Source organism: Pelobates fuscus, chromosome 1, assembly GCF_036172605.1.
Source record: "Pelobates fuscus isolate aPelFus1 chromosome 1, aPelFus1.pri, whole genome shotgun sequence".
In the NCBI taxonomy this organism is placed as follows: domain Eukaryota; kingdom Metazoa; phylum Chordata; class Amphibia; order Anura; family Pelobatidae; genus Pelobates; species Pelobates fuscus.
Genome location: NC_086317.1, coordinates 322509230 through 322524517, shown reverse-complemented (window position 1 = coordinate 322524517; position 15288 = coordinate 322509230). Strand labels below are relative to the sequence as shown.

At 38.7% G+C, this 15288-nt stretch overlaps 1 protein-coding gene across 1 annotated transcript in view; it reads left to right on the top strand.

Moving 5' to 3' along the window:
• The window catches only part of CUL4A (cullin 4A), a 70035-nt gene extending 59525 nt beyond the window's left edge, over window positions 1-10510 (top strand). The window contains exons 18-21 of the mRNA XM_063459685.1: window positions 508-613; window positions 1755-1927; window positions 4904-5056; window positions 9175-10510. Coding sequence (XP_063315755.1) covers window positions 508-613; window positions 1755-1927; window positions 4904-5056; window positions 9175-9270 — 528 coding nt within the window. The 3' untranslated portion in view covers window positions 9271-10510. The remainder of the gene's footprint in view (window positions 1-507; window positions 614-1754; window positions 1928-4903; window positions 5057-9174) is intronic.
• Window positions 10511-15288: the final 4778 nt, after the last annotated feature.

Genomic DNA, 15288 nt, shown 5'->3' with positions numbered 1-15288 from the left:
TATATCTATGGGGAAACATAGGCAGGGAAATCAGAACATTTGCTGCAATGAGTGTGTGTAAATAAACAATACTTTGCCTAGAAATAGACATATGCCTTCTATTCCTCTTCATCCTTTTGGTTTGCAGAGGATTGATAACACTTTAAAATGTCTTAAGCTCACATTTGTGTGATGTTTAATCATAAATATCACAACACTTCATATATACAGTAGCTAATTGGTCTAATTTTTATTTATTTTTTTAAATAAAAAATCTCAACTTTACATAGGGCACTTTAAAACTTAGAAATGTTATTAGAACCATGCTGTAAATGTTGTTTTCTCTGTTTGCACAAATATTGTTCCTTTTCTACCTTCTCCTTAATTTAATATATCTTGAGGAAAAAACATTATATGTTCAAGTCTCCATTGTTTTAAAGTTGCTTTCAATGCATTTGTAGAATACATTAAATCAGCATCTGTAGAAACATCTTTAATAAATTCACTTAATCTCCTTTTTTTCCATAGGAGAAGAAAGAGCTGCAGGTATCTTTGTTTCAAACTCTGGTGCTTCTTATGTTTAATGAGGGGGATGAATTCAGTTTGGAAGATATTAAAATGGCTACAGCAATAGGTGAGGATTGTTCATGATTAATAAACATAGGTTTCACTTTAAGTTCCCTGCCTCTCCCCCAGGAAAAGCCTACTTATCCCAATGTCTTAAAAGGCTACTAAAAACATCGCTACAACCAGCTGTAGTGATCTGTATTACCCTGGCCATTAATGTGTAAAACCATTTTACAAAGCTTTGCCATCTTAGCTGGGCCCCGCAAGGCGCCAGATCTCTTCTCAAGCAGGTGTATGACATCTGCAGAGCTGCAGAAGCTGGATGCTGATCCTGCCAGCAATTCATTGGCTGAGAGGGCTTGCTGACTGACAGCCAATGAATGCAAGTCTGTGCATAGAAATAGGCACACAAAACCACAATGAAACACGAAAAGGTCCGTAATCTCTTGTCACGTGCAATAACCTTAGGTGAAATGGGACCTGCGTGTCCACACTGTCATTTAACGTACCATGTGAAAGTACTACCTAACATTTATATTTCACAGGACCTGCGAGTCCAACACGTAAATGTTACTGGCGTTACGATGTGACCTGCGTGTCACCAATATATGTCTACATTTGTCAACATTATCATTTTCCCGGTTATCCCAATGTGATAGTTTCTAAGCGAAATTAATGGGACCTGCGTGTCCTTGTTGAAGTTTTCTTATGACATGATCGACACTGAAAAATTGAGAATACCCAATAAAAATATATTTACAAAAAAGTAATAGGCACACAATTAATATTAACCCCTTAAGGACACAGGACATGTGTGACATGTCATAATTCCCTTTTATTCCAGAGCTTAGGTCCTTAAGGGGTTAAACTTCCCAAACTCTTGTTCCAGACTGGCTAATGATGCCACAATGACTCCTTGAGGTGGAGTTACACTTCTGACAGTAAAAGGGTTAAACACGTTTCATAATGAAATGCTCCAAGCACCATGAACACTTTAAATCACTGAAGTGGTTAGAGCCACTTTCTAACTTTTGTAATGTTTGTTTTATTTTCATAAACTTCATACAGTTTTTCAGAAATAAAGATTCCTAGATTTGTTCTATTCCAAATGCTGTAACATTCTGTTTTTGTTTTGTTTACCGTGGTTATGCAAATTACAGTTAAAGGCGGTAATTAAAGTTTGCTTTGCATTTCATTTTTAATTGCAGAGGACAGTGAGCTGAGACGAACTTTGCAATCACTAGCATGTGGCAAAGCTCGTGTTTTGAATAAGATACCGAAGAGCAAAGATGTGGAAGATGGAGACAAGTTTAACTTTAATGGCGACTTCAAGCACAAACTCTATAGAATAAAGATTAACCAAATTCAGATGAAAGAAACTGTGAGTATTTTGGTTGGAAGATGTTTCCTCGTCTCCAATAGTATTTGATCCCCTACTGATTTTGAACGGTTGTCCTCTGACAAAGAAGTGATCAGTCTATAATTTTAATGGTAGGTGTATTTTAACAGTGAGAGACAGAACAACAAAACAAAAAAAAATCCAGAAAAAACACATGTCAAAAAAGTTATAAATTGATTTGCATGTCACTGAGTGAAATAAGGGAGTGCTCCTATTCTCCGCTTGTTACCTGTATAAAAGACACATGTCCACAGAAGCAATCAATCAGATTCCAAACTCTCCACCATGGCCAAGACCAATGAGCTGCCCAAGGATGTCAGGGACAAGATTGTAGACATACACAAAGCTGGAATAGGCTACAAGACCATCGCCAAGCAGCTTGGTGAGAAGGTGACAACAGTTGGTGCGATTATTCGCAAATGGAAGAAACCCAAAATAACGGTCCTTCTCCCTCGGTCTGGTGCACCATGCAAGATCTCACCTCGTGGAGTTTCAATGATCATGAGAACGTTGAGGAATCAGCCCAACTACACTTGTTAATGATCTCAAGGCAGCTGAGACCATAGTCACCAAGAAAACAATTGGTAAAACACTATGCCGTGAAGGACTGAAATCCTGCAGTGCCCGCACGGTCCCCCTGCTCAGGAAAGCACATGTACAGGCCCGTCACAAGTTTGCCAGTGAACATCTGAATGATTCAGAGGAGAACTGGCTGAAAGTGTTGTGATCAGATGAGACCAAAATCGAGCTCTTTGGCCTCAACTCGCCGTGTTTGGAGGAGGACGAATGCGGCCTATGACCCCAAGAACACCATCCTCGCAGTCAAACATGGAGGTGGAAACATTATGCTTTGGGGGTGTTGTTCTGCTTAGGGGACAGGACAACTGCACCACATCAAAGAACGATGGACGGGGCCATGTACCATCAAATCTTGGGTGAGAACCTCCTATCCTCAGCCGTGGAATTTGAAAATGGGTCATGGATGGGTATTCCAGCATGACCGTGACCCAAAACACACAGCCAAGGCAACAAAGGAGTGGCTCAAGAGGAAGCACATTAAGGTCCTGGAGTGGCCTAGCCAGTCTCCTGACCTTAATCCCCTAGAAAATCTGTGGAGGGAGCTGAAGGTTCCAATGGCCAAACATCCATCTTGAAACTTTAGTGAGTTGGAGAGGGACAAAATCCCTCCTGAGATGTGTGCAAACCTGGTGGCCAACTACAAGAAACGTCTGGCCTCTCTGATTGCCAACAAGGGTTTTGCCACCAAGTACTAAGCCAAAGGGGTTGTATACTTATTTCACTCATTGACATGCAAATCAATTTATAACTTTTTTGACATGTGGGTGTTTTTTTTTGGATTTTTTGTTTTTGTTATTCTGTCTCTTACTGTTAAAATACACCTACCATTGAAATTATAGACTGATCATTTCTTTGTCCGTGTGCAAACGTTCAAAATCAGCAGGGGATCAAGGACTTTTTCCCCTCACTGTACATATCATGAACATACTACATATTGTATGCTCGTTTTGATTAGGGCCTTTTTTCACCTCTTGTCTTTGTCCTATTCCTTATGTAAATTACTTGTTGTCAGATATCCTCATCTAATAATAGTAAAGCACTGCAGAATATGCTGGCTCTAGATTGATGGTAAAGAATAGGTTTGTGAAAAAAGTTCTGCATTCACCATCGAAGCCAAAAGAATAGTTCCTCCTAATTGCACCACTTTTAACCCCTTAAGGACCAAACTTCTGGAATAAAAGGGAATCATGACATGTCACACATGTCATGTGTCCTTAAGTGGTTAAAGTTGCACTACAATTATTTGCATGCATATATTGCTTTGTGTTGCTTCAAAAGAGGAAGAATCGTTCCAAGTGTTCTTGCAGTTTCTTATCTAGCCAAAACCAGCCCCTTAAAATAGGAATCCACTTATTTCAGCCTGCTTCCTTCATGGTTTCGTTATTAGTGTTTTCTATAGATCTTAAACCATTTCACATTTGGAAAGGAACCGCCTATAAAGAGAAAATGCTTAAACATGTTTCCCAACATTATAAGATCCAGCAGGGCCCCCAAAAAGTGCAATGCAAATAAGTCCTTAAACTATCACCTAATGTATGGAAGACTGGTTTTACAGTGCTCTGTGAGTGGGAAGCCATGACTTATCTACTGGCAGGGCTGCCTATTTGCCCTGTGTGTACATGCCAGGCTGCAGTGTGCCATTTTTGTCTTTCCTGCCACAATTCACCAGTGATGCACATTGCAATATTTGCATGCTCTACCCCTTTCCTTCTTGATTTTATACCTGTCAATATTATGACTTTTATGCTTAGGAGCCAATCGCATATTCAACAATTAACTAAATGTGGGCTATTAATTTTGCTTCTACTTATTTTGTACAAATCCTCCATATTTTTTTTATTTATTTTAAAGGCAGAATTCAAAGCACCCTAACCACTGCAGCCTTCTCTAGTGGTTAGCATGCCAGACGTGCCCGGGTGCCATCCCAGTGTAATTTAAGAAAACCTTTCAGAATTGTTTGATAACTTACTTGCGTCCTTTAGGCACCTGTGCCAAATCGCACGTCTCCTTTAGGAAATGCCCAATGGCTCTATTTAACTAATCATGGCTGTTCCAGGCCATGCTTCTCTACAGGAAGAAGACGAGAAGTAAGGTTTGTGATCACAGACAACCTGGTGGACCTCATGTAATTGTCAAACCATTCTATAATGCCATTTAGACTAAAGTTCAGTAGAAATAGGTTAATTTTAGCTTTCCCCCATTACCCAGTAAGCAATTCAGTAGTGCTAATTGAGCCGAGAAACTTAGGATCTTTCTCTGTTAAATAGAAACCTCTCAACTATGTTTGGACAAAAAACATGGAAGTTCTTATTCGAAAATGATCAATGCTGCTGCTTTTTGTAAATCCTGAGCATCCTGATCAAAGATATATTCTTTCAGGTAGAAGAACAAGTTAACACAACAGAAAGGGTCTTCCAGGACCGACAGTACCAGATTGATGCTGCCATTGTACGCATAATGAAGATGAGGAAAACTCTGACCCACAACCTTCTAGTATCGGAGCTTTATAATCAGCTGAAATTTCCTGTAAAGGTAAGAACACCTTACTTCTACATCAGCTTCCATGGTAATTTGCCTTGTTATTTGACCAGCCAATTTAGAGACATTTGTGATCGCTACATTTGTGACGGCAATTGCTACAAGTTAATTTAGTTTGACGGTCTCCATTCAAACCATAATACAAATGTTACAGGAATGGTTTTACCCACAGTGTATATGTACATTCACCTAAGACTTTGCTTTTCTAAACCCAGCCACGGTTGTTCGGTTATGTAACCTTATCATGCTTAGCACTCCACAAGAGTTTTTGTAATTTGCAAATTAACTGTGTTAAAGGCACCACCTCTTCGAACACGAAAAAAAAATAAGGCAACTGAATAGTAGGAAAGGCTAGTAGGAAAACAAACTAAAAATATAATGGCTGGAGAAATAGCTCAATGTTAAGGGAAGGCAGCTGAATTATCTCAGTCACACATTGAGATTCCTGACAATGTCAGCCCAGCCTTTCACCCCTCTGAGGTTAATATAATTAGTACCATTAAGTTGGGTAATAACATGTAGACCCCAGGACATACTTGAAAACGGTCAACAAGATAAATGTACCTTTCTTGGTGGTTGCTGTTGTTGTTAGATATTATGGCTATGATTTATGAATGTATGGAGCATCATATGGGATATTTAAACAAATCCTTATTCTATGCTCTACAAACAATATAGAAAATCCATCTAATTGACATGTAAATACCTCACATATTCCTGATACTAATGCATGACTCAAAATAGTAAGGTTGCTACATATTTACATTGCTACATTTGTTAAATCTTTTTTTTAACATCTAGAAATCTCTGTCTTGTCCTGGTATAATATATCTGAAATTACAGTGGATGGTCAGGTATTGGGAAAAGTGTCTGGAAGTCATACTCTGTTAAAGTGTTTCATTTACTGAGAATTATTACTAACTAGGGCAGCGGAAGCCAAATGTAGAACCCCCAACGGTTTTAGAACTGTTCCTCCCATGATTCTCTGCCACCATTAGGCTGACAATGGAGGATCTGCCTCTGTCCACCCCTGCATCAGAAGCAAATTATATTCTGTTAAATAGGTTTAATGGACAAACCGTTACTTATTAACCCCCGTGGTTCAGTAAAACTAATTCTGTGTTTTGTAAGCGGCTTATGATGTTCAAATTGCCCTAAATGTTATAACCCCTGTAAAGGTTTGTATTGATTTCAGTGCACCTCTCTAATCTTTGTAATAATTTTACATTTCCCTTGCAACATTTGATGCTTTGCCCATTAATTTCAATTTAGAGAGGAATTTAAAAGTTTTTGTGTCTTTTCTTGAACTAATTTGTTCCTTGATGAATATACTGTAAAGTGTTTTTCACTGGGGTTTCCATGGACTAATCTTTCTCTCCCTAGTAAATAATCCCTAAAACTGTCCTATATCTGTTTAAATGGTAATTTGTGCATATATATATATAATAATTTATTACATTAAAACATTGTTTTGTATTACACAACTTATCAGGTGCTACCAGATGTATCACTATTTTAGCTATTTCTGTGGGCAGTGGAAAAATGGTGGAAAGCCTGATACAGTCTATTATCTCGGTCGCTTGCCCATGTTCAACCACTTTTTTTTTTTAATCAGTTTTGCTCCATTCTAACTCCCCCTCACTTCATGGGATTGCACTCTGGTTGAAATTCTTTATTTTATTTGTGCATATGTTAGACGACCATGTTTGTTTCTAGAACAAACCTATTAACAGACAAAGTAAAACATATTTATGGTGTTGAGGACTCTGCACATTTTTATATAATTATTTAAAGGACCACTATAGTGCCAGGAAAACATACTCGTTTTCCTGGCACTATAGTGCCCTGAAGGTGCCCTCAGGGACCCCCTCCCGCCCGGCTCTGGAAAGGGGAAAAGGGGTAAAACTTACCTTTTTCCAGCGCTGGGTGGGGAGCTCTCTGCCTCCGATCCTCCTCCGTTCCGCCCCGTCAGCTGAATGCGCACGCGCGACAAGAGCTGCGCGCGCATTCAGCCGGTCGCATAGGAAAGCATTTACAATGCTTTCCTATGGACGCTTGCGTGCTCTCACTGTGATTTTCACAGTGAGAATCACGCAAGCGCCTCTAGCGGCTGTCAATGAGACAGCCACTAGAGGATTTGGGGGAAGGCTTAACCCATTTATAAACATAGCAGTTTCTCTGAAACTGCTATGTTTATAAAAAACAAATGGGTTAACCCTAGCTGGACCTGGCACCCAGACCACTTCATTAAGCTGAAGTGGTCTGGGTGCCTAGAGTGGTCCTTTAAGCTAATCTTTAGACAAGAAAATAAGTCCTGCTAGACACACTTCTGGATACTGGATTACTACAGCATATTCCACTCGGATAGGCAGGTATAGATTAGACAATAAATTGAGCAATGTTACAGTACATATCAATTATTTGTGGGATACACCACTGGGACTGGGTGCATTATTAGCGTGCCCCCTGAAGACTGACCCCTTGGCCTTGGTCATGCTCAGGTGGAGGTTGCCAACTATGCCAGGTGTGCTACTTGTACAGACTTGGCGATATTGCTAACCATATTTCAATATAGTGTACAGGATTAAAGGACATATAGATAAAGGCCCTGAAGAGAAAGGGACCAAGCAGGGTGCATTATCAGTGCGGTTGGAGAGCTCTCCTCACCGCTCTACCCAGGTACTGGGGGGCTGTGTTTAGGCGAGATAGGTTGGGGGGTGTCCTTGGGTGCGGCTCGGCTCGGCTCCTGCCCTCCAGCTCCACTAGGTTCTGTAGATGTGACGTGCGTGAACTGTGTCAGTGCCTCAGGCTGGGTACAATTTCGTGGGGATATGATACTGGGATGTTGGTGTGTCGTCGTATAGGGGGTTCTGCGGAGGCTTATGTATCGACCCCTGTATGCTGGGATAGATTTGCATATGCTCTTATAGTGTGCGTGGAGACTGTGTGCTTACTAAAGAGCCGCTTTGCAATCCCTAACCAAGGGGATCGTGTGGGGGGTTTACTCTGTACACCATTTGTCAATGTGCATTTCTGTTCTATCTACTGCCCCCCATTTCTCCATGTGCAATTCCTCCCTACCACTCTTGTGCATTGCTACTTTTAAGCAATGCCACTGAATGGGATATTTTTATATAGGCTTAGATAAGCTTTTGGAGCAAAAAAGGAAGTGGGGGAAAAAAACACCCTATACACGTCAAACAAATTAAATACAACCTGGAAAGATGAACCAGGATAGCAAAATTAACATAAGCCTATAATAAAAATTACATAGCGTAATACAGTTACAATAGAAATAAAGTGCATGGTATGTAAGTATTGCACTCACAAACAAGAGATGAAAGTAGGCTTCTCACTCCACCAGGGGTGAAAATCTACCAGTTTTCCCAATTTGTTTTAACACCTGGTGGGGTGAGAAGCCTACTTTCATCTCTTGTTTGTGAGTGCAATACTTAAATACCATGCACTTTATTTCTATTGTAACTGTATTACGCTATGTAATTTTTATTATAGGCTTATGTTAATTTTGCTATCCTGGTTCATCTTTCCAGGTTGTATTTAATTTATTTGACGTGTATATGGTGTTTTTTTCCCATTTATTTATTTATAAAATATTTTACCAGGAAAGAAACATTGAGATTTCTCTTGTTTTCAAGTATGTCCTGTACTTCCTTTTTTGCTCTAATTTGTTAATTGGGTGTTTGTGAGGTACACCTGGGAAACACCTAGCTTTTTCACGTACTATCTAATTGTCTCGTTAGTGTGTGTGTATGTGTATATGTATGTGTATATATATATATATATATGTATGTGTGTATATATATATGTATGTGTGTATATATATATATATATATATATATATATATATATACATACCTATCCTTTTCATAAGATAAGCTTTTGGTTTTTTTTTTTCGTTTTAAATGGTGCGTTATACAGGTTTACTCCAGCAATTCAAAATAGTTTTTATTTCTCTAGTTTTTCCGTTTTAATTTATTTTATAAGCCAAGCCATGTCTCTTATGCAATACATGTTTATGTATACACGCTTGTCTACAAACCTTGTTTGATTTAAAGATATATATCTCTGCAATATTTAAAATCTCATTTCAGCCTGGTGACTTGAAAAAAAGAATTGAATCCCTCATTGACAGAGACTACATGGAAAGGGACAAAGAGAACTCCAAACAGTACCACTATCTGGCATGAGGAACAAACCAGTGCTATTGTCCAATGACTTAATAGAGAGAGAACTGTATTGGCCAGATGGGACTTTCAGTGATAACCTTTATGGTGAAGTTATATCACTGGTATAAGCAAAATAAATCTACTCTTCATTGACCCACCCTTAATGCGCCTTAGTAATATTGAATTAGCATTTTCTTTATATATATTTTTTTTTTTTTTTGGTGTGACCGTTTAGCATATATGGTTACTAGCTCTTTTATTATAAGCAACATGTAAACTCCATTTCCTACTATTTCTCTCTGCCTTTTTGCAGTGACTGATCTCTTTCTAGTTTTCATTTCTTTCTTCGCTTTCCTTTTATCTTCCATACTTGTGTTTTGGGTTTTTTTTCTGCCTCGATTGCACATAGTGACTGCATCTACTAACAGTCCCTTAATGCTGCAATATTTATTATTGGCTCCAAGGGTTCTAAAACAGGATGTCCCAATTTTGTGTTTTTTCGATTTATTTTGGGAAATAAACCAGCTACAGAAATTCTACTTATATTTTTCTCCTTTCCCAGCTGTATACTGCTAAAGAAATAGTGTTTCTTATACAGGCTGTTCACTGGTATTTGAGGGCTATGAGATTTGAATGTGGTGGTAGGAGTGATGTGATATGTTTTCTGGTTTTCGGTAGTTACGGACTACTTCCAGTATTGGTTTGAATATATGTTTATACAATGCCATCTGCTCTTAAATTTGATATAGACCTGTAGCTTACTGCAATTGCTGTAACAGTAATTAAAACAGGTAATTCTAATCTTAGCTTACAGTCCTCGTTTGGCTGCATATTTACAAATATTTTGGATGAGATCTCCATTACTGCTTATACTGATTTTTCTGTAGAAAGCGTATACGTTAATATGCAAAGGATGCATTTCATTCAGAGTTGTATGGTTACTAATGAAAAAGAAAAAACCCACAAGCAGTAGATTTTACTCCTGCTTCTAGTACTAGTGGATTCTGGATTTGGACCCCCCCAATTCAAGGATGCTTTGCAGCTGTTTCAAGATATAATTGATACAGATTGATACAAATTTCTTCTGCTGTAGCACTTAATTAATACATTCATTACTACAAATTATTGCTGCCACTTTAAGAACAGCATTCAATATGCAATTTCTAAAGGTAAATGACATTTCAAATTAGCACATTTGTACACTGTAAACACTGTAAAGTATGGGTATTTGCATTTGCTAATAAAACATTTTAAAGCAGAATGGACCTTTTTTTTCCCCCTTTTTTTTCCCCCTCATCTTCTTTAAATAAATCCAGTTTGCTAAAATGCATGTGTTGAATATGTATTTAATCAAATGCATAGTTGGTGCATAATTTAAGCAACTATTTTGTTATGCCACTTCACCCACAGGACTGCAACAGAAAATGATGTGGACAGATTGTATACTGTAGATGAGCCTATTTTTTAAGGGAGTGTATCTGTGGCAAAAAAAAAAGAAAAAAATTATACATTACTTTGCTGTGAGTTTTTACTAAGCCTTGTAGCCCTGAGCTTCCTCTTTCACAGAGATTACGAGCTCAATTTGGAAATTCTGTCTCCCAACTCTGAACTTCCTCTATCACAAAGCTGACTATCAATATTAGAATTGATCACATATCACTCAGTCCTGAGCTGAGTCTTAAGATAACCACGTTTTGTAGCAAATGAGTGAATTAATAATGAGTAATTTCCTGTCCTTATTCAAAATGCAAAGGGTTTACAATTAGTTCATACCATTACATTTGATTAGTTATTTCTAAACAATTCACACTACTTACACAATAATATTGACTATAGATTTGTTAACCCATACCTATATCTGCAGGTATTAGAATAATGCCCATTTTATGTCGAGACGCCCCGCATACTTCACCAAGACTTCCCAAGTCCACAGGCTCAGAGGTCCAGCAGTCTCTGAGATCTGGCCGCTTTACCAGGTTTCACGGAAATGTCACCAAGGTTGCATTCAATTCTTCATTCAAGTTTGAATCATTAATGTATAATGATTTTGAATTTACTGTTACGGTTTGCCCAGTGCTTAGTCGATTGTTGCCATCCGGCTTAGACAATATTGATAATATTGAAGAGCAAATTCAAGATTATGAAAACAACCAGAGATGGGTGTAGGAGTCCTGGCACTGCAGTTTTGTTTTTGTGTTTTAGTTTGTTTTTCTTTTTAAATCCTTCCACAGTGGTTTGACAAAACACTTGGAACAGCACTCATAGCCTCTGAACCATAACCAGTATACTGAGCTGTAGTGTCCGGTTATGGTGCTCAGTACTGCTGTAATTCATTTTTTGAACCATTGTTAAATTCTCTAGTGAAGAGTTGCATTATATGAAATGTTGCTGTGTTAATGGGCCGCATAGAATAACTATTTAACTAAAATTAACTTAACATGTTCTCTTGTAGGGGTATGCTTCAATACGTAACAGAGAAATAATATATTTTGACAACTAGGAAGCCTCATTTATGAATGGCAAAACAATGCTTGAAATTGCAGCAACAGATCCAATTATGCACATGGTTGGGTTTTTTTTTTTTTTTTAATTCATATTCTATATTTTGCACTAATCAAGATCAGGCTAATTTTTAACAATGTAGATTTGTATTTTTTAAATAAAAGATGACTAGTGAGTGAATGTATAAAGTGGTATATTTTTTTAAGTGGCAGCCAGAGACCTTTAAAAGATTGCAATAACATGCCTAATAGAGATTTAGAAAAAATATCAAAGATGATAAATCAACAACAGCAGCTTCCATGCACGGAAGGCCCAGAAGCAACTATAGAAACATCATGCTGTTCGCATAAAATTGTACTCCGCATGGGATTTGGGACAACTTGGAAGGCCTGGAGCTGATCTGGATGCCAGTTGACACTGTTGCAATTCCTGACAGCTATGGGCCTGGTGACAAGGAGATGACCGGTCGCTAATGGCCGTCAACTTCCTGGGTATCCTGCAAAAGGAAGTCTTCCAGTAAACATCCTCTGCCCACAGTTTTTTTCTTTTACTTGGTTTTATCTTCTTATTTTAACGATTGTTTTGCCATCTAAACCAATGACTTATTAAGCTTGTGAGAAAAGATTAGAATGCCTGATCGCTAGTCAGTGTGCAGATACTCTGTCTTCTAATACAGTTCTGTATTGCCCAGTTACACTGGTGACAATATTAGTTATGCTTCAAGTTATTCGACTAACTTCGTAATATGTAAAATGGAGATGTCTCTGTCAAACAGAATTATATGTGACATGTAAAATGTATCGCTCTTGCTAACTATGTTGATATATCCTGGTACAAGTTTGTATTTTTTGTATGTATCTTGCTATCCTCTCAGTAACATAAAGATTTGCAAAAAAAAATGAAGATAAGCAGTTGTTGCTTAGCATGTGATCTATAAGCTTGTCTGTAATTTTTTTTTTTATTATTATTATTTTTTTAAGAAAATGAACGTTCCTACCCCATAACAATGTAAGCTCATTTAAGGTTTTTTTACTGCAGGAATATCCTGGCACTTTCTTACCTTTTCAGGGTTAAACATTTTGTCAATGGTTTTATACTGAAGTTGGTGCTCTGGTGCCTGGAACCCATGCCTCCCGGTTTCCTTTCCCCTGTGTACTGTGAGTGCACTAATCTGTGTGTGAACATGTATTATGTTGTGGTGACCTATATTCTTCAGGTTTTTTTTTTGTCAATTCTATTTCAAATCTCAATTAGAGTAGACTAGCTGCCAAAACAGAGTTTCTTTAAGGGACACTATAAGCACTGAAAACACACCATCATTACCTCTAATGCATTAATAGTTGGGCGAGCAATTTGTCCCATGATCTGCGCCCACAAAATTACACTGCTCATCTACTGCCTGCCATCGAGGCAGGATGTGGACACCTGCATGATTCCTGAAGAGCAGGGTGCTGCATCAAGGAGCTGCTGCCCTGTGCCTGGATGGGTAGCATTTTTTAGGGCTACTTTGCAGTTCTTCCAACCCCCACCTGTATATGTAAGGGAGGACTGCTTGCTGTGCGTGCGTGTGTGTGTGTGTGTATTAGACAGTGTGTATGTATTAGGCAGAGTGTGTGTCTGTGAATTAGACAGTGTGTATGTATTACGCAGTTTGTGTGTGGCTTAAGCTATTGTGTATTGTGTGTTAGAACAGGGCTTCCCAAACTTTTATGGGCCGAGACCCACTTTTGAAAACTGTAATTTTTCGAGACCCACTTGCTTTTAATGCATTTAAAAATGTACACCATGGCAATCTGCTTTAGAGGCATACAATTGGAACACCATGGCAATCAGTTTTAGAAGCATACAATTGGCACATCATGGCAACCCACATCAGTGGCACACCATGGCAAACGGTCTTGGCTGCATAAAATTGGCACACCATAGCAATCTGTTTTAAAAGCATACAATTGGCACACAATGGCAAACTGTCTTAGATGCATAAAGTTGGAACATGGCAGCTTTAGATGCATACAATTGGCACACCATGGCAATTCGATTTAGCTGCATACAATTGGCACATCATGGCAACTTTAGGTGCATAAAATTGGCACACCATGGCAACCAGCTTTAGATGCATACAATTGGCACACCATGGCAACCAGCTTTAGATGCATACAATTGGCACACCATGGCAATCCGCTTTAAATGCATAAACTTGTCACATCATGGCAATCACTTTTAGATGCATAAACGAGGCACACCATGGCAACCTGCTTCAGAGGCATACAATTGGAACACCATAGCAATCTGTTTTAAAAGCATACAATTGGCACACCATGGAAAACAGTCTTAGATGTATACACTTGGCACATGGCAGCTTTAGATGCATACAATTGGCACACCATGGCAATTCGCTTTAGATGCATACAATTGGCACATAATGGCAATCCGCTTTAGAGGCATACAATTGGCATACCAGGGCAATCCGTTTTAAATGCATAAACTTGGCACATCATGGAAATCCGCTTTAGATGCATAAACTTGGCACATCATGGAAATCCGCTTTAGATGCATAAACTTGGCACATCATGGCAATCCGCTTTAGAGGCATACAAATGGCACACCATGGCAAACAGTCTTGGCTGCATAAAATTGGCACACCATGGCAATCCATTTTAAAAGCATACAATTGGCACATCATGGCAACTTTAGATGCATACAATTGGCACACCATGGCAATCCGCTTTAAATGCATAAACTTGGCACATCATGGCAATCCCTTTTAGATGCATAAACATGGCACATCATGGTAACCAGCTTGAGAGGCATACAATTGGCATACCATGGCAAACAGTCTTGGCTGTATAAAATTGGTATACCATGGCAATCTGTTTTAAAAGCATACAATTGGCACACCATGGCAAACAGTTTTAGATGCATGAAGTTGGCACATGGCAGCTTTAGATGCATACAATTGGCACACCATGGCAATCCGTTTCAGGTGGATACAATTGGCACATGATGGCAATCCGCTTTAGAGGCATACAATTGGCATATCATGGCCGTTTTAGAGGCATAATTTGGAATATCATGGCAGTTTTAGAGGCATAATTTTGGTATATAATGGCAGTTTTAGAAGCAGAAACTTGGCATATGGCAGTTTTAGAGGCATAATTGTGGGTATCATGGCAGTTTTAGAGGCAGAAACTTGGCACATCATGGTAATCTGTCTTCGAGGCATACAACTGCTTACTCACAGACTCTGTCAGAATCAGAAGTTCTGTGTCCCGCTCATCCAGGCACCTTGCATTGATTATCCCAGTGTTGGAACTAATGAGTAGAGGGCCTTGGTGCAAGTATGTTTTCTGGGCCTCCTTCTAGTGCAAGTGTGGCCAAAAGGTAGATTCCTATCTGTAAGAGAACTTCAACAATACTATGCCAGCTGGAGATCTACCATTTGCCCATCGTTGCAGGGTTATATTTGTGAGCAGTGTTTGAGCGTTTGTAAACATGTTTTTGTATAAAGTATATGTGTGCATGTATGGATGTATTTGT